This window comes from Pleurodeles waltl, chromosome 6 (assembly GCF_031143425.1).
Source record: "Pleurodeles waltl isolate 20211129_DDA chromosome 6, aPleWal1.hap1.20221129, whole genome shotgun sequence".
NCBI lineage: Eukaryota > Metazoa > Chordata > Amphibia > Caudata > Salamandridae > Pleurodeles > Pleurodeles waltl.
Genome location: NC_090445.1, coordinates 1,058,000,159 through 1,058,026,962, shown reverse-complemented (window position 1 = coordinate 1,058,026,962; position 26,804 = coordinate 1,058,000,159). Strand labels below are relative to the sequence as shown.

Here is a 26,804-nt window from a genome sequence, read left to right as displayed (position 1 = left end):
ATAAAGGATAGGTATGTGGAATTCTTTTTGCGTGATACATACTGTTTGGGGTCAAGGGCAACATGTTGTCATGTTTATTTTGTCCTTGCAACAGGTAGGCCCAACCCACTGCAGCTCAAACCCTTTAGCTGCCTGTTTATAGAGAAGGGAACTGTCTGCAGGTGAGGTAATTCATGTGTCCATATGTGAATGCTGTTTGAACTTGTATTTATGTTTCATTCATTAAAAGCCTTCATTATTAGGGTGAGCACTGTAAATAAACGTTTTAAGGTCACACTGCACTGCTGGAAGTGGTTCCAGTAAAAAAATAAAAAAGTGTACACACATGTTTAAAACGTTTAACAATATGAGGCTAAGTATAATACTCCCAGATGCACTCTGATTAGATGCAAATGTTTGCAGAAGCTTGTAAGCAAGAGTGATCATTCGTTGCTTTCAAAATAAAATGTTCAGAAAAAAAGTTTTGCTACTATGAAATTTTAGGTGCTATTTCTTGGAAGCATCATTTAGTAAACTGTGTTGGTGCATGCTAGTATTTCCCAAAAATATTCCTAATGGAAAATCAATGTAACCATTTCCAAAAAGATTATGGGAAGCATGAAAAAAACAAGCACTGGCAAAGCCAACCGATCAGACTTTTTTTGTGAGTTTTTTGGTTTTATGAATGCGTGTCTTGTTTTGACATGGCTTTTGTAATACCTTATTGCTGTGGAAGCTGCCAGGCCCTCAACATTGCAACAAACACTGGAAAAAAGAAAAACAAAGGTTTTTGGTCTCAAAAAGCACACATTGCCACCAGTGGTGTAACAAAGGCCATGCAGCCCCCCTCCAGGGGCCCATCTCTGCACAGCACCAGCCCATGGTCAGTCTGGAAGGGGGCCTCCATGTTCTTTGCAGCGGGGGCCTCCAGCTTCGTTACGCCACTGATTGCCACAGTGGTTTCTGGCACTGAAAAAACTACTTTGAGTGCCAATATGCTCCTTGTGGAAGAGCAGAATGAGATCACACACAATAAAGCCAGCCAATGGATAGAGAGAGAAATAGAAGTTTAATTAAAACAAAGGCCCATATTTATATTTTTTGACGCAAACCAGCACCGGCGCTGGTTTGCGTCAAAAAATTAACAGCCGGCTAACGCCATACCTACGCACCATGCCTTATTTAAGGAGTGACATTAGCAAGCGCTGTGGACTGGTCTGAGTAAAAAAAAAGACTCAAACCAGGCAGCGCCGTCGTAGGGGAAAATGGGGTTTGTGCATAAAAAAATGGTGCAAATCAAGTTTGAGGCAAAAATCATGCCTCACACCGGACTTGCGCCATTTTTTGACGCACAACCCCCATTGAAAAGACTCCTGTCTTAGCAAAGACAGGAGTCATGCCCCCTTGCCCAATGGCCATGCCCAGGGGACTTCTGTCCCCTGGGCATGGCGATTGGGCACAGTGGCATGTAGGGGGGCCCAAATTAGGCCCCCCTATGCCACTTTAAAATAATACAAAAAAATACTTACCTCAACTTACCTGTACTTATCTGGGATGGGTCCCCCCATCCTTGGGTGTCCTCCAGGGTTGGGCGAAGGTGGCAGGGGGTGTCCCTGGGGGCAGGAAAGGGCACCTCTGGACTCCTTCCATGGTCAGAGACCATGGAAGTGAGCCCACAGGTCCCTTAACGCCTGCCCTGACCCAGATGGTAAAAAATGGCACACATCAGGCTGTGTGCCTATTTAAGGCCCGCCTCCTCCTGTGTGTCAAAATGACGCATGAGTAAAAATAAGGCGCACAGGCCTTAAAGTCAGTTTTTGGGCGGGAACGACCACCTTGCATGTCATTAATGCCAGGCAGTTTCCCGCATCCAAAAATTTTCGCACACAGAGGAATTTTGCTGTCCACGGGCTCAGCCGTCAAAGTTTAAATACGGTGCACGGTTTGCGCCGAATGTGCATCAAAATTTTTGACGAACATTCGGCGCAAACAGAGTATAAATATGCCCCAAAATGCATTTGTAAATGCCAGACCTAATTACGGACCCAATTCTTAAAGAAAGTCACAAAAGTGCTCCCATGGTATATGTCTTTGAAAAGTGGCTTTTATGAATTCACAAGAACTTACAGAAATGGACCAAGAAATCGTACTTCTAGAAAAATTTGGATACTGCATTTTAGCATGAGCAACAATGCATGTGTAGAATTGCTCATGTGATAATCTATTGGGCGTTTACAAGTTCACTTTCCCTCCAACCACTTTTTTCTCAACCCTGGAAAAACTTCTACTTCTGCCCTTGTTAGGAGTAAATTTCCAACCTTTCTTATTACGGGAAAAAGATTAGAGAAGAGCTGGTGAAAATCCTTAAAACATGCAAGTTAGTAAGTTTGCAGACTCAAAGGCATTCCAGCCCTGGAACTATTGCTTACTGCTTCCTCCAGCCCATATATGTAGATCTGTGGAAAGGTGGCAACATAAAGAAATTGCTATAGAAGGTATTACAATTGCAAGTATTCAAGTCCTACTATAGTAGTAGCCCTGGCATATCAGAGAGGCTATTATCAGAGCTCTTACATAATGAGATTGCTGCCATAATATGTCGCTGCAATACATGGCACTGAAGGGACAAGTAGATTTTTTTTAGAGTACAGGACATGTAGATTTAAGAAGCAATCTGTCCCATGGATAAATAGATACTTTATTAAATTCAACACCCCTGCTGGAGTTATGATGGCCGACACTTTAGATTGGTGGTAATTGCGCATGTGGAGGAAGGGTTTTGCATAGAAGGGGGTTCTGAACTAAGATGGCGGCTTTACATGCTGAATTGGGAAGTCAAGACTAAATACAAACGAGGTAAGGTTGTACTGAATCTGTTTGCCAGAGCTTTATGCTGGATCGTTCTCCCACCTCGCCGCCAAGACATGGAACACTATTCCCACCCACCTGCGACAGACACAGGACCTACTTACCTTCAGGAGACACCTCGAGACATAGCTGTTCAAGCAGTAGCAGCCCCTCCCCTCCCATCAGTGCCTTGAGACCCTCACGGGTGAGTAGTGTGTTTTACAAATGCTCTGATTGATTGATTGATTGATGGGTATCTGAAGCGAACTTAAGGATAACACGGAAAAAAACCGGGGCTGTAGGTTGTTAGTATTTGTTTCTTGTTCAGCGGGAGACTGAACAATGACATACATGTAAGCCTCTTATGGCCCAATAGTAGGATGAAGCATGTGAATTGAGCTTCCTGTAATTGTTCAAGACTAACCCAAGTTGGGTACAAACCAGTGTGGGTAATATAAATTATTTACGTTGCTGTCATAATGGGCAGTGTGTTACGGGTGAGTCTGTGACCAACGGAGCGAAAGTAATTAAAGTAATTTGGTGTTTATAAGTTTGGAGTGCATATTGGGAAAGTTTAAACCAGTATAATAGTTATTTTGTTTATTTTTGAGAAGGTAGTAAACACGGAGTAGAGAGTGGCATGATAAGAAAGCGATCACATCGGTGGGTACAAGTGTGAGGGCAGTGTCACGCTGACAACTTCAATAATAGATTGAGAAAGAAGTTTTAGCTGTAAACCTAATTGGGAGGTATTTGGTGTACACCAATGCCCAGTACACTGATGGGCAAATGAAAATGAAGTCTTGTTGCGATGAGTGATTTAAATAATAAAGTATAGGAACACATGCATGAGGTGATAGCGTAGAGTTAGGAGTAACTTAGCTAAATCTGTTCAAAACAATTGCTTGATAAGATTTTGAATATGTTTTTGTAGAGTGTCCTGTTCTGTACTAAATGAACTGAATTGGGCTACAGTGAGTGGTGGATAAAACAGGCACATGTCACCCTAACTAAGTGTGCCCGATCAAGTATTGAAGTGGGGTGAGTTTTAGACTGTGCGAGTAACCTTTGGAGAGAATGTATAATGGTTCCATCCTTGAAGATATATATTATGTGATCTTTATAGATAGAATGTACCCTTCATGAGTAAGAATTAAGCTGGGCCATATGGGAACGTGAAGGCTACGAGTAGGAGACGTGGTTATATCGAAGGGAGTCCTATCTCATAGGGGACTGGGTGAGTTTCAGACAGTTCGAGTAATACCAGGAGTGAATAAGTGATGGGTTTATTACTGAAGGGAAATTGTATGTTATCCTTCTAGGGAGAATGTATCCTTCATGAAAACAAAGCTTTAACATAGCTGGGACCATCACTTCGAATGAGTCTGATATACGGTGCTTGTAGACCCCAGAAGCTGAAATAAGATCTTGAAGTCCACCACCCGGGCATAAATACTTGATATCAGCTGGGGCAGGTGAGAAGGTAATCAATGAAATAGTAAAAATATAGATTATCCACCTCCATTAATTAGCTATGAGAAATAACATACTAAAACATACTGGGCAATAATAGAAAAGGTATATAATTCCCAGTTTTTTTCTACGTAACACTAGCATTTTCACTGTACATAGAAAAGGTGATAATAATAGGAAAGACATATTAGTCGGGACCATCACTACAAATGAGTCTCACATAAGGTGCTTGTAGACCCAATAAGCTGAAATAAGGCTTTGAAGTCCACTATCTGGGGCTAAATACTTGATATCAGCTGGGGCTGTTGAGAAGATAACTAATGAAATGATGGGAATATAGATTATCCATCTCCATCAATTAGCTATAAGAAATAACATAACATACTGAGCAATAATGGAAAAGAAGTATAATTCCCAGATTTCTTCTATATAACACAGTATTTTAGAGGTATATAGAAAAGGTGATAATAATAGAAAAGAAGTATAAGTCTTAAATGTTTTCCATGCAATAATAGCACTTGTTAGATATACAGAAAAGGTGATATATGCCTTTTTAATAGATATGGATAAGGTGGTGGTTATCTGGCTATTTTTATGGGGGGAGATGAACTGCACTAAACAACATGTCTGAACTACATATATTAATACTTTTATGACTGTTTATATTATGTCTGAACAAAAAACTGATAAATTGCATCTGGTCTTTTGCTTTTAGATATTTGTATTATTTTAATATATCTTTTTGTCCTGAAGATGGTGGGGTGAACCACCTCCAATACCACCAAAATGCCACATCAAGTGCTTTGATAGCATTTTTCATAGTATTTGGGCATATGTTTTATTGGTTTTATATACATTGCTCATTTACGGCAGTCTGTCTGTCAGTATATTAGTAAATTAACTGGCTGCTACAAGAAGACAGATTGCATTTCAATCCACTTTCCACTTCATCACTAAGGCCCTCATTATAAGATTGGCGGCAAATGCCGCCTACCGCCCCGACGACGGCCGCCAACATACTGTCGCCGTGGCTACCGACCGTCCATGGCATTATGACCGTAGCTGGAATTCTGGCTACGGTCATGGCGGCAGACGGCAGTAAGGTTGCGCTGCAGCCAGCAGCAGCACCACGCCAGCAAAACACCGCCTACTGTATCATGTTCGATGATATGGCCTGGTGGTGTTTTGCTGGCGGACGGTGCTTCTGGCAGCCGTGCCGCGTCCCATCTCCTGCAGGAGGACCACCTGCAAGCAGGTAAGTCGGGTTCTCCGACAGGAGAGGGTGGTGGAGGGTGTTGTGTGCGTGTGTGTGACTGTGTTTGAATTTCTGCATGCGTGTGTAGTGCGTGTGTCTATGAGTGGGTGTGTTTGTACGTGCATGTTGTGTCGTGTGATTGCATGTGTGCCTGGATGTATGTTTGTGAGTGTTGCTGTGAGTGTGTATGAATGTATGCATGCTTGGGTGAATGTGTGTATGCATGTGTGTATGGGTGTGTATGTATGTGCGTGTATGTGTGTATATGTGGGGGGTGGGAGGTGGAGGGTGTGGAAGGACTCTGGAAAGGGGGAGGTTGGCGGGGGAGACCCCTATCAGTGCCAGGGAAAGAGTTCCCTGGCACTGATAGTACCTACCGCCATGGTTTCCGTGGCGGTACAGAAACCATGGAAACCATGGACGTGGGCTGGTTCAAAATGCCATGGGCAGCCTAGTGACGGCCGCCGGGCTGGAGACCGTAGTCTCCAGCCCGGCGGTCATTACCGCTGTGGCGGTCGGTGTGTTAACTTGGCGGTTTGGCTTTGGCCAAACCACCAATGTTATAATAGTGGAGGTATGTACCGCCAGCCTGTTGCCGGTAATACCTCCACTATTACACCGACTGCCGGGGTCATAATGACCCCCTAAGTCCCTTTTCATCTAATAATAATTAAAATATTCCTCTTTGTTCTTTTGTCGTAAATTGCCTAGTTTTTACTTTTTTGTTTCCAGTAGTCTTTAATTGCTGAATTATTGTCTATCTCTTCTCTTTTTTTCAGTCTTCATTTGGATGAAATGTGTCACTAATTTAGGTGCCATTTTGGCACATCTAACTCTACCATTGTGTTGAAGGATCCTGGTCGTAATTCTCCTTATTATAATATCTATATCCTGTAGGCAACACAGACACTCACATGTGATCTTGTAATTGCATTCTGACTGATGGCAGTCTGTATAGGATCTCTGTTGTAAACACATTTTAGTCTCAAGTCTATCTCGTTTATACTTTCTGTTTACTCACACACACTACATGTCCCATCAAAAAATGCCATTTTACTGGTGGCATGTTCCAAAGTGTACTCTTTTTGTAGGTTCTTGAATGATCATCTGAATACTAATATAGTAAAGGTGGTTCAACAAGCTTTTGCGGTAGTTTTAGATTTTTAGAAAGCTTCCATAAATATATCTCTCCGGTTTGCCTTTTTGGACAGTTGTTGTGGATAGTGGTGTTCTTTCAATTTCATACCTGGGTCCTCAGGTTATCTAATAGTTAGGTAGGCCTGCCTACATGAAGCATTCATCTTAATGGTAAGTTGTCATGGAAAGGTCTCGGATTATGGCTCTCAAAATAGGGCATTGTTGTATATATTCCTCCATCTTTGGCCGAAAGTTAATGGTCAAGGAACTGTAAGGTATTTGTAGTCACTGTAGAATGTAAATGCTGGTCTTTTGCATTCAGCCACTGGGGCAATTCTTTTACTTCTTTTACTGTATAAAACGTCATCTATGTGACATTACCATACTTAATCCAACACTTGAGGGAATTCCTATTGATAAATATAACTTGTATTTCAAAACAGTGCACATACATGATTGGCATAGTCAGTGCATAGGAACACTTTATGCTAGTGCCCCCTCCTGAAGAAAAACATTTTCAAACTAGAAGTAATTTTGTTTCTACTAAGGCTTCACATTCAATGCAGTGATGAAATTAATTTGTTTAAGATATGGCTATTCCGTGCCCCTTAAAAGGTGTTCGATTACTCATAATATTTCCTCTTATAGAACATTACAATATAAAGCCTACCAAAGGGAAACATTATTTATGAGATAGGTGTATATATTAATGATCCCTTTAATCCTAAATTGAAAGTCTATTTGTTATACTGCTATAGAAAATATTAAGATGAGGATAGATATAAAATAATTATGGGTTTTCTGTACTCACTAAGGGGTTCGTCATTGCGGTGGCCGCGGTGGCAGTCAGACCGCCGGCAATGTGACAGTCTGACAGCCACATTATGATTGTGGTGGCTGCACCACGGTCGGACCACCAGCACCTCCACTTGTCCTACACTGGAGGAGCTGGCAGTGCAGGCGGTCCTAATCTGCTGCAATCTGCGCTGGGGATTACGAGTCCCTTCTCTGCCAGCAATTACATGGCGGTAGTCCAGTCATGTAAAGGCTGGCGGAGACAGGGTGCAGGGTGCCCGAGGGGGGCCGTGCACTGCCCATTTATTTGGCATGAGGCACTGCGCAGGGCCCCCCCCCCTGTCCATCCCCTTCACGATTTTCACTGTCTGCTTTGCTGAAGCACCATACACACTACAGCATTGCCACCTGCTCTATTATGAGCTGACATCAATGTTATAGACTGTTTCCCTCTGGGCCAGCAGGCGAAAACTTTGTTTCCTCCCACTGACCCAGTGGGAAACTCTTAATGGGGCCCGCAGAAAGGGGGCTGCACCTTACCATGAGAGTTTGGCGAATGGCCTTTTCCATCTGCCAAACTCATAATCACCACCTAAATGCCTAAACAGTCAGGTAATTAAGTATATTTCAAAATACAAAATTATCCTATTGAAATGAATTGGCACTGGAGATTGATTACTTTCTGATCCACCTTTTTTTGCTGTGTAAAGATTACATTGAACAGGACAACATGTTTATCTGATCACACTCCAGAAAAATAGGTTTTGTCTCTCCCCGTGAACCCTGTTCCTATTTTTAGTTGAAAATGGGTAAGGGTTGGTTAATGGGATGATTTTGGGCAGATGGTTGTTAAAAGGTTGTCTCAATTCAGGTTGCATAATTGGGCACACAATGTTTACAGGTTATGTGAAATGCCCACAAGGTTGTCATCAATGGTCAGATAACATGCTTTTCCTTTGCTTTTGGTGGAGAAGCAAGAAGGATGTAGTAATGGCTGAGAATTTGGTTGTAACAATGGAAACCAAGTTAATGGTTTAGAGCCTATCTGCTCAGTCAAATTTTGGGGTTTATGTTAGAGGCATGAAGTCAGAGCTGACATCTTTAACACGATAAGTATGAAGAACATAAGGCAAAGAAACCTGATACATTTCTAGTTCTTACTGAGGAGGAAGAAATGTCCAAAGACATGATCATGGTGAACTAAGGTTATCTCTGAGGTCAAAATGTAAATGATCTGGCAGCTGTTGGAGATTGTTTTTACTATTTTATTCATACCTCCATTGTCATAGACACCCATTAGCTGATAATTATCTTAGTAAATTATATTTACCTAGAACTTCTGATAAGGACAGAGAGCTGTTTGATGCAGAAAATAATATTAGAAGAGGTTTCCAGTAATAGTACAAACTACCAATCTGGGAAACAGCAGGTTTAAATAGCCTGTGCTGAATCTCACAGGGGGTGCAGTAAACCTTTTGCTCCCGATTTACTGAATGTTTTAACGTAGATATCAGGACTCACAGTCCAGCTGAATTTTCAGGATTAGCAAATGTAGACAGCTTATTCACACTGAGCGAGTAGGACATGCTGTACACCTGCATCAGGATCTGAAAAGAGCTATGCGTTGTAGGCATTTTCAGGATCAGGGGTAACGCGAGACACAAGAGAAACAGGATCAGGAGACAGACATGGCAGGGAAAGAGCAGGAAAAGAGCAGGAAAAAGTAAGATTGGAGGATTTGAGCAGGTGGTCAAGGATGGCTGGGGCAAAAAGCCATTAGGAGGGCTTTTAAGATCAAGAACACTAAGAGACCAATCAGAGTGAAGCCTCAAGGGAAGGCGCAAGCCTTCAGGGAAATTAGAGAACTGCTATTTATGCTAGTCAGTTGCCTTGGAACTACATAGTTGTAAAACTCTCTGTTTCATTGTCATGCCCTCTATTTGCTCCTTGTCTACACCTTTGTTGTCCCATGCACTCCTTCCTTGATTCTGCCTCTCTGCAGAAGTCTCCCTTGTTTGGTTTATTTGTTCTCGCATTCGATGTCAAGTAGATCCTGTTGCATTTCAAACCTACCCATCTGGCACATTCAGCTGCTGCTTCCTCCAGTATCACCCCACTGTCTTTGTAGCAGTTGCACCTCACTCAATCTGTTTTCCATTTCTTAGACTTTCCAGATATCCGGATGATTAAAAGTACTCTTGCCGCATTACCAGAAACTCCTTACTGAGAACCAGAAATGTACTGGGCTTGAGTTGGGGTTTTACTGGAGATGGTACTGCCTTGCATTAACTATCTCATATGTTTTTTTATGAGGTGGTAAAGAGGGGATGTGTGCAAGTATATTTATATCTGATGAATTACAATAATGTGAAGCTGGTACTGAACCACAGAAGAGGCCTCTTGGGTTTCTCTAACCCTTACCACTACTTTCCTACAACCAAGCGCTTGGGCTCTCAGCAACTGTTATTTAAAACCAAGTAAATCTGCAAGGGTGGTATTCTGGAAATTAGCACTGGAATCCAACAAATGTAACCTTTAACTCCCAAAGCTCATAGGCATGCAGGTGGATTTGTTCTCTTGATCTTGCTAAATTAGCTAGTACCCCAATGGTTATTTTACCCGTAGATGTGAAGAAGTTAAACATATGAGGTAGGAGTTAATCTGGCTAATAGCTACGAATATTGGGTTGCCTAGTGGTGGTGAAGACATTAGATTCAAGGTACAAAAAGTTTGGTTGGTGACCGCTGCCATGTTTTGACGCTCATCCACCAAACGTTTAACACATGTTTTTCAAAAACAAACTCCCAAAGTTAAAAAAAAACAAAAAATACCGAATGACCTCCTACAACCTGGAATTTCTTTTACCTTTTTACCAGGGTGTGCTGGTTACTATTTTTTTCTGTCTCCCCACCATCACGTTTTCCCTGGTGGTGCAGACAGAAGAAAAAGGCATTACACCATTCACCCCAAATAAGGAGATTGGTTCCTTTAACAGCCTTATTCCTTGGGGCCATCGGAGAAGCCTTCCTTCGGCATATCAAATGAGGGCTCCGTAAACAGAAAGTTTACAGTCCACCCATCTCTAAGTTGGGGAGACAGACCAGGTGCTCTTGCAACCAAGTAACATGTTAACCAAACTAAAAATCAGGCTCTAAGTATAATAAAAGATGTTTCATGTGCACTGTGGCCTTGGTTAGGCTCCCTTTTACCTGAGGGACTTTTTGAGGACTGACTATGCCAGTTCAGCTTCATGAAAGTGCTACTGAGAATCATGACTCAGAGAGATTATTAAAAACCTGCAATTTTCAGTTTCGGCACGGAAAACTACAGTGCATTGCCCACCCAATCTGCTGAATGAACATAGCCTCTAGAGGTGATTAAGTTCTTGCGGTCTAAAATAAAATGTCATGAATCATCACCCAGTACAAATCTAATATTTCAAAATATTAATAATTATTATAATAATTACTATTGCATTGCTTGTAGAGGGCATTCTCATCAACCAATTACACCAAGTCCTAAAGATATATCAAACTGGGTAACAGGAGTTGTGTCTCTCAGTCACAGAGAGCGTCCTCCTTTTAGTACAAAAACTCTCACCCACCTTTGGCTGACCTGCTTCATCACAAAGTTCTTCCTCACGCCATGATGTATTTATGGTGTGGGCTACAACACCCCCGCAGGAGAGGAGCTATTCAGATTGGCAATCCCTACATTATCGTTGGGGGTAGGAAGTGGAGTGTACAGTGAAAATGTGAGAAAACTAAAACTATCTCCTGCTGAATCTAAGACTATCTTTATTCATGTCCTTAGGGTACAGGATTAAGAAATAGAGGACATCTTCTACCCTAGTACAAATGGAGGATTGACATGTTTCAAACTCTAGTGTACCTCTAACAGGTGTCTAAGGCTTTGATCAGGACCAGTTTTCTAATCACTCTGCATATATGTGAAATATACAGTCACTTAGTGTAAACAGTGAATAATTACATCATGACAATGGCAAGAAACTTTTTTTATAAACAACAAAGTAGAACATACCGCAGCTGTAATAGGTTGGGAAGTTGTCAGGGTTTTGACGAGGGGCTGGATCATAGAGGTGAATAATATGGAAAGAAAAAGAGAGAAAAGGCTATAAAGGTATTTGAAAAAATAGATATAAAACCTTGAACAAGAGATCAGTTTAGGAGAAGAAAGTAAAGACTTCAGTGTATCATATTTAGCTGATTTGATGGAGAATTATGTGGAACGTCTTGATGGATGAAGGCAGAAACACATGGAAAACAGAATCTTTCTATCCCTAAATGAAACCCATCTACTCATAAGGCATTGAGAATTTGGTCTTCAGGCATTTTGTCGCAGGTTGTATAAAATCAAAGGCAGGAAGAATGCCTTTTAAGCATGATTTCTGTATCTACATCAATAGGAAGAATACATTATGGTTGGAAAGATGAATGATTAATTTGAAGCTAGAATAATTAAAGATTAGCTAAATAAAGCCAGGACTCAAACGTGTGATTTCTTCAATACACACATGCAAACTATGTAACAGACCAATTTTCAATACACTGCATGAGTTTTTTAAGAAAACCTTATGAGATACCACCATCATGCCCATGAAGTATCCCATTTCTTCCTGTTTTTATAGGAAGAAAAGATGCACAATTAGGGGCCATGCAATCCAACTCTTTATGAAATTGTGACTGAACATACCAAGTTGGATTGAATTGAAATTAACCATAATGCTACCATACTCCACAAACTTGTACAATGTTTTAAAGAAGAGGTAAACCTCATCTAATTTTGACAAAATAATCAGATGCTGGTATTATGGTAAACATGGAGTAAGAAAACAGTTATGGCTATAAAAAACCTAAGCAATGTTCTTTTGTGTTGGTGCTATTTCTTACAAGTCATCTCAAAGAGCTCTAACAAAGTCCATATTTCACAAGTTGATCTCACAGAATGTGTTCATCAGAATTGTAAAGCAAAAAAAAGTGTCAAATGAGAGCTCATTGGGTGACTATCCTCACCTATATAAGGGGGACATTCAGCTCTCTATGCACTATTGGCTTTTTGCTATGACCTGAAGATTATTTGTAGTATCTCACAAACAGAAGGAACTCATGCATTTACATTTTTCTGAATCTAGCTCCCAAAAGACACCAGAAGTAGGGTAGAAAGCAACAAACATTTTAAATTATATAAAATGACCTTCACCCACTAGTTCTACCAGTGACATGTTTCATTATTGGATCTTCATCGCTTCAATGCTGTTTGTTAGTGGAGCTCTTATTGCTAACGGAGGTGTGATTAAAATTGCCGGCAGGTTTTCCTGTCTATGACCAGTTAATCTCTTTATTCAGGATACCTTTCAGAAGAATGAAAACCTTTGAGAGAGGATGCTGAAAGGGTAAACTATGTATGTCAACATCTCAGGTCCTGTCTACCACTAGTGTCTTCTGAAACGTAGGTTTAGAAGTGTAAATGCAGGGCTTCCCTCTTTTTGTGATAGAGATAGTTCAGATTAAGAAGCAGAGGGTCTCCTCCAGTTGTTGATTCTCACTCCCTCTGGTGATGTGTGAAAGTGAATATTTTAAGTATGCATGCACACACAATCCGAGTTTAGCTGTTGGCTAGCCGTATTTGCTTTTTATTGTGTTGTGGGACATGTTGCTGTGCTGTGTTGGCATAATAATAATAACAATAATAATAATCAGAAGAAGAAGAGGAAGACCAAGCCTTGTAAGAATAAAATTCTGAGTATGATAATGTTATCTTATGATTATAGAATACTACATCAACAATGCTTGTTAAATAAACACAAAAACAATGTATTCTGTCAACATACGAAAAAGAAGTTCAAAAGAACTGTAATAAAAATGCATTATAGCTAAACTATACATTTAAAATGATGATAAATGAAAAACTACAGCTGGGACTTTCAATGAGAACTAAATTTCACCTAGCAGATTAGAGGCAAAATAGAAGAAAAATAAAGACTTTGATGAAAAACACCAAAAATGTGTTCGGTAACAGACACCTTTGAGAAGCAGGTTCGTCCCAGATGAACCCCTAAATGACCCTTACCCAAAGGAAGTACATTACATACAAAGAGGCAACTCAGTTGTTGTGCCAAATGTATTGGAAACCATCAATGAAATTGCCAAATGACATAAACAGATTTTTATAAAAAGTGTTTGAATTTGTCAGCGGTAAACTCGGTTTGAAAGATCCAGCATCAGAAAGGGGGAAATTGTAGAAAACCTTGACACAACTGTGACCACAAGGCACAAAATGAGGAAAGACATTGTGATTGAGTTTGAAAACATATGTCACAGATGAACTAGCCAGGATGTTCTCATTTTGGAAAATCACTGAGCAGAATGTAATATACTTTGTTTAATTTGTATGGGAAAATATGAGACGCAAATAATGATCTGAACACCGCACAGCACTCTTGCAGCCCTTTATTGAGTATTTTAAACAAGACTCAAGGGAGAACGTAACCTTGCACATTTCCACTAAAAGATGTAACCTTTCTAGCTAGACTGAATCTAAGAACTAATACGTCATGCTCACATTCAGATGTACATAGTATTCATTTTCATTTTCAGAAGTTTCAGTAGATCTTCAAGCCACATGATCAAAAGCTGACAGGTGCGATTTAGTTTCTTTGATTCTGAGGTGGATAAAACAAGTGCATTGAGATGGGGAATAACAAAATCTCTTTTCTCATCGCCCACAAACAATTCAAGTTGTTGTGCTTGATAAACAACGAGTTATCACTTATATTGCTATTAATAGTAGTTGCAGAACTAATAGCAGTAGCATTAGCAGGAGTAGCAGAACAGTAGTAGAATTATTAGAAGTAGTACTACTATTAGTAGCAGTATAATTAGTCGTAGCAGTACTAGCAGGCGTGCTTTTGCCACAAACTATAACTTGCAGTATAATTTATTTGAATTCTAAAACATTGAATACCTTCCCAAAAGATATCATAGATTTGGTCTGAAAAATGCAGCTCATCCGTCTCCAAAACTTTCTTTGCAAAACTAACAGTTACTAATTTTACCACAGTAATGTAGTTGTTGCCTCTGCACACATTGAAGACCAACATTTCAAACCGTTTAATCAAAAAGGTCATTTTTGTGTTTTCCTGACTATATCAATTTCTTGCATTTTGACAATTTGTTGTCCTCAAATATTATTCCTTTTGCTTAAGATACTACTTATGTACAATTAATATCACTCTATATTACATTTCTAATAAGGGGTGCAATCACAGGTACTTGTCCCACACTCACTTCATGTTTTCTAATGAACATTGCCTCATAACAAGGAACAATAGCAGTCTTGGCGTCTTCCTTTTTTATAGAAGCTGCCATGGAATCATAAATTGACAGCCAGGAGTAGTGTTATGGCTGCACCATCTACACAGCCCAAAGTAGCCATTGGGTGAGCTCTACAAAGTGTTGCTCTAAGTGACCATTCAAGACCTGCTCCAGTAACCTTCTTCTATGATAGTTATGTCTTACTCGTACCTACATGCCACTTGCACCTGAATATGCAGGGCTGATTCACAAAATATTTTCTGTGAGGAATTATGTTTTATGACAGGTATTAGTTGTGATCTATTCATGAATTTCTAAGAGTGAGACATTATTACTTACAAGCGAAACATTTTTCCTTGAAAATTGGGGCCTGAGACTGATGCCTGATTCACAAACTTATTTTAAAAAGTTGTAATTCCTGCAATGCTGTTAGTGGATTTCCATCTTTCGGATCCTATTAGAGTAATTGGTCTGAGACTGCAATTGATGTTTGCACTTACTTATATATTATTTATTATTACAGAATGAGCTGTGAATAATGATGCATCATCTTCCAAACCACCTACTGCTCAGGTGCTAAGTGAGTGCACATTGTAAAGACATTACTTCTTCATCTGCTGAATAGTTTATTCCTCTGTAAGTGAGGAGCAAATAGCTTTGACAATGCGTCCTATAAGAGAATGTGGTGCATTGGAACAAAGGGCTCAGGGTGAAAAAAGTAACCTGTGGACCACCCAGAAGATTGCACACTGTATTTGCTGTCGGTGGTGCTTTGTGAGGGGACACGAAGAGATCCAGGCACCCTCAAGGGCCTCTTTTTTAGGAAGTGAAGCCACAGACTGCATGGTACTAATGGGATACCTGTGCCGACCCCTTGGGAAGGCTGGTGGTAACCAAGAGGAAACAATGATACTTCTACGAGTTGAAAGCCATATGCACTGAACTAGAGAGCAGCAGGTAAACCACTATCTATATTTTGTTGCAGTGCCATATCTGCCGCTTATGTACTAACTCATCATCAGCCCTTCACATGGTCCATGCGTTCTTGTAATAGTCCATGATGCTTCTGTATATCCTCAATGCAACCCTTTGAAAAAGAGGGAGCTCCCCTCAATACCCTAATCCAACACTAGGACTACTTATATAAAAAAAAATTACTTTGTCTCTGCTGTGATTTGTAATAGTGAGTTTGTTGTTTACTGCTCCCATGTAAGTGTGGATCTTACTGTCAATTACAGAATGGCTGTATATCTTATGCGTCAACATTTCCATTATTAATACTGCTAGTATTGGATTAGATCTGGGTGAAAGGTTTTCCATTTAGCATGTCACTAAGTGTGATGCTGCTTTAACAGCTCCTTTCTATTTATTCAGCTAATATCACGTTCATGAAAAGAATCCTTCCTCTTGAAACAGTTTATCAAGATTGCTAGGAAGGTGAGGTCAGTGAATCAAATTGTATTGCTTTTTAGATTTTCTGAACCTTGATTGTAACACTACTAGGGTAAAGAAAGTATGTATTAATCAAAAGTACATTATACTTTTTCAAACATGGACACTATACTTCTTACGGACATGAACGACACTTCAGTAACCATTACAGCGTCAATTTCCCTGAAGAACAGAATTAAATGGTGTTGTCCTTTATTGGTGCTAGTGTCTTCCAAATGTATTCATGAGATTAAATTCTTTCCTCGCCAGTTGAAATGTGTTTTTTCTAGACTGTCTGAAAACTATTTAGATGTTATAATGCAAATAAATACTTTATGTTTTTTTCACATAGTTTACGCTTAGTGGCATGAAATATGCTTTCTGGCCTTATGATGGGGTCTACCAAGAAATATTTAAAAAACTATATTGTGCCTGAGATTTTCTTGACACAGCTGATGTTATCACTATTCGTTAAGCAATGATTTTCCTTCATCTTTTGATGACTCTCCTTTCTGTGAAAGTCTATGCCATTGTTTTCATGTATATGTTGTTTTGAGATCAATACATCGTGTATTGCACATGTGCATTGATTTATTGTTTAATAAATATGTATACATTTGAAACAATGAATTAATTTCAATAGATACTTTTGTGGAACCCTAGAACCTACGCAATTTAATGTCTACTTGTAAAGTGCATGTTCATCCCATGAAGTACCTTGGTACTGAAGACAAGATTTTTCTTGTTACCCAAGTCCATAGCACTCATTTTTCACATAGAATGAGGAACGACAAATTGAAACATGAACATGAAGCCAAACAGAACCCTGCACTGGCTGCATTAGTCCACTGAGCATTGGGAAATGTATTTTTATTTAGTTTTTCAGTTAAGTCAGCAAAATCACATGGGATTTCAAAATTGTCCACCTCCATTCTTGAATAGTTTTTTTCTTCCATTTACATTCCTTTTATTTATTGTCTCTTTAAAAAATGTACCTTATATGTTATTTAAAGTCTACTTCACATGCATGATTTACAGACATCTCTTTTCAATAATAGGTCGACTGCTATTAAAAAAATAAGTCTAAAAGGCAATGCTGCATAAGAATAGCTGTAGATAAATATACATAAAGTATTGTTTTTCATCTGCTTCGAAGGTGCAGCCACCCTATTCCGAGATGGCGTCCATAGAGACTTTTACATCTTCCAATGAATTGTATAAATTGAGAACGGTTGAAATTCTTTTGGGGTTTTGGACATTGTAAATGTTAGTTTTCAATGGCTTGCCTAGCTCTTCCAACCTGAAAACTTCAGTTCCTCTACCTGTTGCTGGAGTATGTAATGTTGTGGTGTGCTCTTGGAGTGACGGGAGCATACCACTATGGCAGGGTCCTTGGTCTCTACACCTGCAGCCAGGGGAACCATTGGTATGAAGCAGAAGTGGTGAAGTAATATTAATAAAAAATACCACTGGGCTCTGGTGTGTGGGGATTAATGACTGATCAGTCCTGTGGGCATCTCGTTATTGCTGTCCTAACTAATCTCTCTGAATACAGAGTGGCCACACAACAAATAGCGATGAGGATGGGCATCGCCTGGTGAGCGGGCCCCATTGTATATCCAGCCCTGATCATGCTGACTTGCAGGGCCCCACGGCCGAGGCTCTTGATGTGTGGCAGAAGTTGTACACTTGCATGAGTGTCTCCAAGCCACTCCTCCCATCGGCAGAGGACAATGTACCTCAGGAGTTAACCATTGCTACATATCGAGAAGAGGGTCCACAGATTACAAAAAGACTCCTTCATCGTGGAATGCAAACTGAGGTCTTGTAATCTGGTGGACTACTGGTCAAGGCACGCCTGGGCAACGACCCCACAAAACAAGAAGAGTTCATCAGGTAGGCGTCAGAAGGTTCTTGGCTACTATCCATGCCACTGAGTGCCCTCAAAGCTGCCACCCAGGATTCCCTGGGCCAGGGGAAAACCGGCGGGAAACCGCTGGTTCCCCTTTTCTGACCGCGGCGGTCAGAATGGCCCTGGAAGCACCGCCAGCCTGTTGGCGGTGCTTCCGCGGACCCCGGCCCTGGCGGTCATGTTCCGCTAGGGTCGGAATGAGGGCCATAGTGTACAAAAAGATAATGCCATGATGGCTCCAGGCTAATGAGGAAGCCAAGAGGCTCATGGGTACCATGAACAAAGTGATTTGCATTGAGCATAGCAACCTGCAGTCTCTGGAATGGGCCATCTGCTCTCTTCCCCAATAGTATTGACAGACTCCGCACACCACCAGTGATCAAGCACATAGTCAAGCACGCATGGATAGAGTAGTTCAGGATGCCACCACCCATCACCGTAGCTGGGTACCTGTTCTCACAAATGACCAGCAAGTTCTACAACATTTCCGGCAGCAAAACAAATAAAGCAGCTTCAAGAGACAAGCCAAACATCTGACTTACGAGAAGCATATGTGGTTGTGGTTAATGACCGGCACCTGGTCAGTTAATTCAGGATGGTCTTTGAACCAGAACTGTGGCATATGAACTGCAGGCAGGGCACCATGATGACAGCTAGGAGGGGTGATAAATAGGTCATGAGGAACATATTGTTTTTTTAAAGGTACCAAAGTGAAGGTCCGGAAGACCTGGAACATAGGCAAGGAGTGAGAAAATAAAGAAGGATGGGTACTGAATGACCCTGGGCCTGGATAAGTGACAGAAGTCGCATCCCCTGACAGGCAGACCGAGGCAGACACAGTACATCATCTCCCACCTCGAGGCCACCAGTGTATGAGGTGTCTGTCCAACAACAAAAATTGGGGTATGCCCTCTCAGTATCATCTGAGACATAACCCTCGGGCATCTTTGTGCCTAAGAAACTTCATGGTGTGACCTGACAGTGTCTGATAACCAAGGGACTCGAAAAGAACGCTCGCTTGGTTATTTGTTTACATGGCCGTGGTTGGGGAGAAATGTCATGTGGTGTGCTCTCGGAGTGAGGGGAACATACTTTTGGGATTGGGCCACCAAGGTACACCGCGTGAGTGAAGGACACAGGCCCGTTATGAGCTCGGTGCAAAATACCACACCTCGCACGTGCTCTTCCTTTTTATTGAGCCCAGTACGTAGGACGTCAGGCTAAAGTAATCTCTGGGGTATACATAGGAAACGTATGCTTGTTGCCCACGTATCCCCTCTCCCCTGTGTTCTGAACTGGGTGGGCAAGTCCACTTGATCCACAACACTAGACACACTACTAGGGCAGGGCCTAAGGGTTTTCCATACCTGGAAGCAGGGGAGTATTTAGTTCGACCTGAACGTGACGAAGTAATGTTAATAAATAAGCTGCCTTATTCTAGCGGCTAACCATTGATCTGTCCTGTGTGAGCGTCTCATTATTGCTGTCCTGACTCGCAGCTTTGCAGAAGGTGTGGCCACACAGTCGAGTAATTGCTAAAAGATTGAAGCAGTCAACCGTCCTTCAATAGAGGCACACTTATTTGGTTTTAAATCGTTTTCTGCGTTAGAGGCTGTTGGCGGCCGACTTACATTCACATTCAATGGCCGAATACCTGTCTCGCTCCTGAAAGCAGGGCGAATCTTGCTGATCCTGGTATTGTCAAACTCCATTATTTAAAACGTAGCGCTGTGATCGTGTTCGATTTACAACAGGACCCCTGACTTGGACGACACTTTTATTTAGTTCTGCCTTTTTACCCTTCATTATTTGACAGCCAGATATATGTGACGATAATCGGTTCAAGTAAATCCACAAGTTCCCGAACGCATAGGTCTTTTTGTTTACATTCCAATACTGTGTCCAAAATGGCAAAAATGGCAAAGGGCCATTTATCAGCTATTCAATATTGCAGGTAACCTGGCCTGTGTTTATTATTTTATTTAGAATAACCTTTCCACTTCATTGAAAAATTCCACCTGTGACTTGCAGTGCTACTACTAACGTATGTTTGTTCAATGGAGACTGTTAATCAACCATAAGTTTCTGTATTTGTATTCATTTAATAGATTGAGTTTTCAGTGAGCGATCCTAGAAAATGTTAAGCCTACATTTACTTTATATTTTGTTTTTTAAACATATAGGCGGGCCAATGTGAATTATTTTTACTCTCACATTCTAAAGTTTGTTTATCTAGAAGTCTTGATCTGCAGAAGGGTGATAGGGATTTTATTTTTAATTTTAAAATGTTTTTCCTTCTTGAACTATTGTTGAGCAAAATGCTCCAGAACATGTGAGGATTCAGAAACGTCTACAGAACATATATTATCTTGACAGATTCACTCAATAAATGTGTCTGCCAGCAAAGCAGAGGCACATGGAAGGCACGCAGTATGCAAATTCCTGATGTTTGCATAGAAACTTTGCATTTACTCTCCCTAACACAGTGAACAAATAACCTATCACTGCAGGGGAGTGTTGCCTGACAGCAGCAGGCATCGTATTCGTTCCCCAGCAACAATTATGCGGTGACATTACATCACCGTTCCTCACATGCCGTGCGAAGCCTTACAGAGTCTCGTAAAGGGGCCGTGAGTGACTCTTCTGGCAATCAATGACATCCCTCTTAAACCGCCATCTTAGAATAACCCACACAAATAGCTTATCATGACATTGATTTATGTACCTTAAATGTTTGCAGAACTTTATCTATTAGAGACTTTGTGCATCAAGGAAAAGTGGTTGTTTAATCAGCTTTGGTAATGAGGCTGCACTCTGGGTGATGAAAGGTTCAGGGTGTGGATAATGCGGATAGTGCAACAAACTATGCAGCGAGACTACACGCCTGGTTAAAGCTCCGGCTGTAAGAATGCATGTATAACCTATGTGAGAAAACAGGGCTGATTGCAGAGGCCCCCTAACTTTTTGCCCCCATTTTCCACTTTTTGCTGGTGTTTTCCTGACTCTGATGGTGCCCTGGGTACTGCTAACCAGTCCCAGGGCCTGTGCTCTGTGTAAAATCATTATGCAAATTAGGCTAATTATAATTGGCTAAGTTAACCTACCTATAAGTCCCTAGTATATGGTAGGGCATGTAGGTTTAGGGACCACAGCATAGGTAGTGCACCCATAGGTGCACTGCTGAGGTGCCCAGTGTCATTTTAAAGGCAGGCCTGCCTTGCTGGCTGCTTTTAAATTAAAGTTATATGCAAATTCGACTTTGGAATTAAAAGTAGTTCCAAAGTCTTAAACTACCTTATTTTTACATATAAGTCACCCCTAAGGTTTGCCCTATGTGCCCCTAGGGCTGGGTGCCATGTAACTATAAGCAGGGACCTTATAAAAATAGTTTTATAAGCCCTGGTGAGGTAAAAACAGCCAAATTCGTTTTTCCCTCATTGTAGTAAATGGCCTTCATAGGCTAGAATAGGGAGACTTTATTTAAATTTTTAAAGTCTGCTTAAATGATGCATACCAAGAGTTTGGTATCAAATTAATTGTTGTAATAAATCCCACAACTTCCAGTTGTTGGATTTAATATAACTTGTTCGGGTAAAGAGTTTTAAACTTTACCTGAAAAGTTGCCAATTTCAGCCCTGCATTGTTTTTGCTGCTGTGCTCTGATTGGCCAGCCTTGAGCAGCTTGGCCAAGCTGCCTTGATGAGGTGTGAAGTGGCCTGGCTTCACACAAAGGAATGTGCCTGTGGGAAGGAATCTCCCCTCAGCAGATGGTGAGGCAGGAAGGGGGAGGGCTGCCAAACTGGTCTTCAAAGGCAGAGAAGGACATTTGGAGCAACCAGCAGCACCCCCACATCCTGCAACCCCAGAAAACTAGGTGCCCCCTTGATTAGATTAGGAGAGGGCAGGAGAGGGGTGTGTTTATGATTTTTAGCCACACCAGTGGGTGGGCTCAGCCAGATGTAACCTCCAAAAATCAGATTCAGCCATGATGGATTTTTAGAGAATGTTGCCTCCTGGGATTGATTTTTGCCACACTTCCCAGGAAGTGGTCATCACAGGGAGAAGGACCCTGCACCTGATTGGAGAACCAGGACCCCCCTGCTTTTCACCCAGGAGCAAGGATAAAACTGGCAGACCTGCACCCACACCTCAGTTCCCTACCACATCCAACAAGGAAGAACAACAGAAGAAGAAGGACTGCCCTGCTGGACCCCTGGACTGCACCTGGAACCTGCACTCAGAAGGACTGCACCAGCTGCACACTTGGGCTTCACCACAAGAAGGACTTTGCCTGGCTTCAACTGGTTCAAGGAGGGACTCCCTGTTTGCTACAGGTGAAAAATTGCTAACCAGAGTCCCCTGCACCAACTCCTGAAGAAAGCGACCAGCTGACCACTGTCCAGTGGCCAAAAAGGAGTTTGCGCCAGGTGCATTCTGGGAGTTGTAGTCCGCACCCCCAAGGACCATCTCAGAACTTCTGGACCCTTGGGGTGAGCTGTGGACCTCAAAAGAACCTTAAAAGGACATCTGGGAGAAGCCCCAGAAGTTTGGAGAAGTTTGGACAACTTTTGAAAAAAAGCTCCATAGAGTGACCGACCCGCCGCAGCAAATCTAGCCGGCTTGCCTCAACCGCGACCCGGCCTGATTTGCTGGTTCGTCCCGGTAAAGAAAATCTCTGAAAAAGAGACTAAGTCGGAAAGTAAAAAATTGACCGGGACCTCCCAGCCAGCATATCCGAGGAGGGCTCCATGGACGTCGGATCAAGATCCAGGTTTACCCCGGTCGAAGGATTTTCACCTCGAAAAAATGACTAAGTCCGAAGGTAAAAATCTCCACCGAGGATTCCAGCATCGCGTATCCGGAGAAGGGCTCCAGGAGGTCGGATTGGACTGGCAGGTTTGTCCCGCTGAAGAAAATCTTCGAAAAAAAGACTAAGTGTGAAGGTAAACTTTTAACTGAGGCCTCCCGCGGCCTGTAGCCGAGCAGGGCTCCATCGCGGTCGGCCTTAAACTTTGACTTTGCCCCGGTCGAGGTGCAACCAGATGACCCAATTGGCGCTTTTTGTTTCTAGGCGCTAAAAAAATTATAATTCTTTAAAAATTCATATGTCCGGTTCCCCTTATCCGATTGTATTCGTTTTGGTGTCATTTTAAAGATAAAAATATAATCTATTCTTATAAATGGTTTTTGTATTTTTCAACTGTTTCCTGTGTTTTATTTAATTACTGTTTTGTGATATTTGAATGCTTTACACTCTGTCTCCTAAGTTAAGCCTTGACGCTCGTTGCCAAGCTACCAAGGGTTGAGCTGGGTTTAATTTACTGAGACCTAACTGGACCTTAGTGGAGGTTAGTGGCCTATTGCTAAGTGTAGGTACCTACCTGCCCTTACCAATAACCCATTTTCCGACATTTTTGGTGAGCAGTGGTGGGATCCTGTACTTGTGTTTAGTATCACGTTACAGTTTTAAGTAAAACAAATAAAAAATCCTTTAAATTGTCCTAGTGCAAAAATTGTTTTTAATTTTTAATTTGGATTAATTTCAATACAACATTTTGAATCCAAGCTGTTTGTCATGGCGATCTTAATAATATGACTACTGCAGGGACATCAGCAATAAAATAGTGGGATTTTACTTCAGGCCCAACTCTTTGTAAAGCTGATTTGGATGTAGGGTCACTTAAAAGTTCAGTGTCCTTCCTCCAAGTCATTATGGACACTGTCTCCAGTCCTGAGCTTTTCACCTGCAAATCACTGGTTTCATGCATGCTAGTCTAATTAGTTTAATGGATGCAAAACCAGGCCACAACCCCAGAATGCATTAGACTATTATACAGCAGTACACAACGGGGAATAGTGTCACTAATCACTTTGACAGAGGTGGTCACTGTAGTTGTACCTCACGTGGTGCGTCTCTCTTTACCCCTACTCAGCAGATTTGCCTTTTAGAGTGCCCTCTAATAGACGGACAGCCTATTGGTTCACGTGGGCCCTTCAATGAGTGACATTTTGTGGGCTGGTAATGATTGCTTACTAAAGGGCCAGGGATAAACTGGTGCTGTCGACCCCAATTGGCATCCTTTGGTATTACAGGAATTGCTACTTGCTTGGAGGAAAATCAGTTGGAGACGAAGAATTAGAGTGGAATCCTAGTAGTGGGCCACATATGCCTAGAGCGCTGTCCGTTTTGGGTGTCCTGTGGCATGCAGGGTTTACTGGGCCACATCTGAGGTGCTTGAGGCCTTATTTAGGTGATATTGTAGCCTATTCTGACCTGGGTCTGAAAACTGAGCACCAAGTGCACCCTTTCAGCACTTGACTCTCGGTTAGCAAGACAAGCAGTCCCAGCTTCTTAGGGAGGTAGTGTGGGGCCACATCATGAGGAGGTCAGTGGGAGGCAGTCACACACCTTTTTTACAGTTCAGCACACAAGGTTCACAAGGGGGAGGCAGGAAGACCCACACCTGCATTGGAGACAGCTCCTGTCACATCCCTCTGGGCTGGGGAGTTACCACAGGCAGCATTCAGGTGGGATTTTTGTCACAGCATGCAAGATATAATTAGGACATGCATGGAGACCCACTCCAATACTCAGGTCGCCATCTGCAATATACATTCTATTCAGGTGTGACCACAGACAGTAGTCAAGCTTGAAATCTTTTTTATAAGTTTGTAGGCCAAGTTATCTTTATTGTTTGCATTTCATAAGCCACTTTACACTCAAATTTCTGTTGTCTGAAAATCTAGATTAAGATTAGATTAAAGACTTTGAGCTTGATTTAGAGTTGGTGGATGGGGTTACTCTGTCACAAACGTGATGGATATCCCATCCGTCGTATTACGATCCCATTATATCCTATGGGAATCACAATACAGCAGATTGGATAGCCATCACGTTTGTGACGGAGAAGCCCATCCGCCAAACTCTACTTCAGGTCCTAAACCCTGATTACGAGTTCAGGTGTTATTTTTCATACCTCATAAATAACAATACCATGGGGTACGTTATTTATCAGGTGCGATAAATAACTCCTATTACGAGTTGGTGGGGAACATCATGCAGATTTTGGTGTTTAACACACCAAAATTTGAATGATAAATTAAATATTGTATAGAGGTGAAGCACAACAGGGCCCGGATAGAGCCTCCATTTTAGATCACACATTTTAGCATGAAATTTTTTTCTGATGGTGACTTTTTATATGATTTTCACTCATGGAAAAATGTACTGAGAAAACTCTGTACATGCAGCCTATTCCTTGTAAGTGGTGCTGCCATGCAGTCTGTACACTAAGTCCAAGGCTAGGCACATGAACGCAATGCCCTTGTATCATGATTGTCTGTTGGAGACAGTCCGTACTTCCAGACATATCATCGCATCAGTTCTGCACCTCTGACCCAGTGTGATATGAGCAGTGCTTTCATTATAAAAACTGCATCTGAGCTACATTTGGCAGAGGAGCACTTCTGCTGGGATTATCCTGGGACGCGGAGCACAGTGATTGAGATGCTGCCCTTCTGACTCTGACCTCCATCCTGCAAGGGATGATAGTTTGCACTACACCTGACAAGTTCCCTGGCATTCTGGTGCATCTTATCCAGGTATGGGGGAGCTTAGGCTATTCCAAATGATGCAGAAGAGGGTACTACCACTATGCTCTCGATAGTGTAGGTTGTAACAGATAGAAGTGTACCAACACAGTAACATTATCATGGATTAACTGTTTATCTTTTTCACCATTTTTATTAAGCTGGTTACCATGCTTTGTTTCACGTGCCTAATAATTGCAGCTCATTCTTTCTATGCAAGAATACAATTGCTGCAATAAATGTTTGAAAATACCTTTTTTCATCTTTCTTGTGTCTTACCTTGAGCATCCAGAGAGACAAGAAAAGGAAGATCTGTTTCCACAATTTTCATACTCATTTTCAGGGTTTGCGCTACCATCTGGTCTCACTGTAAGTTTAAGGGTTCAGATGGGCCACTGTGAGCTAGCTATTAATTGTGTCAACATTTCCTGATGGTATAGATGGTCTGAGTCCGTGTATCCCAATGTTCATGTTGACTCAATACCCAGTCCTACTTAATTTGGAGGAGCCATATAACATGGCATCACCAACGTTGTAGGTTAGGTACTTATTTAATAGGTCTCCTGAGAAGTTTTTACATATGCCTATGGTTCCCTTTTCAACTTTATACGGAAATGTTCACGGTGTTAGAGATTAATCCTTCTCAGCTTAATAGGAAACCCCTCTTTTACTCTGCAGGTTGTTCAAGATTGAACCTTTCAAAGGATCACTCCACCATAGCATTTTCTCTCTGAATCCTATTTTTAAAATGGTGAATGCAATTAACATTCAGGTCAATTGTACACATGCTGTTATAGCACATTCAGTAGCACAGGGACTCCTGCGCAAGGGTGAAGATGTTACCTACGTGGTTGAGGCTCACAAAGCATATGAATGTGAAGTTTTTTATTCAATGGTCACTTTTTCTGGAACAGATGCAAATACACAAACATACATACAATGAGGCCACAGCACCTAACCATTACAGGCCTTATCAACAATTAGAAATACCATTAACATTTCAGGAACATCAAAATTGGTTCCCTCCCACATCCACTGCAACATACAAGGC

General features: G+C 41.5%; 1 protein-coding gene across 3 annotated transcripts in view; it reads right to left on the bottom strand.

The window, feature by feature from the left end:
- ESPN (espin) overlaps window positions 1–26,804 on the bottom strand; it is a 917,745-nt gene that overhangs the window by 118,965 nt on the left and 771,976 nt on the right. For 2 of the 3 annotated variants that reach the window (XM_069240012.1, XM_069240013.1), the window contains one exon: window positions 11,528–11,572. The exons of the other annotated variant lie outside the window; for it this stretch is intronic. In XM_069240012.1, the coding sequence (XP_069096113.1) occupies window positions 11,528–11,572 (45 nt within the window). The remainder of the gene's footprint in view (window positions 1–11,527; window positions 11,573–26,804) is intronic. 3 annotated transcript variants of the gene reach the window in all.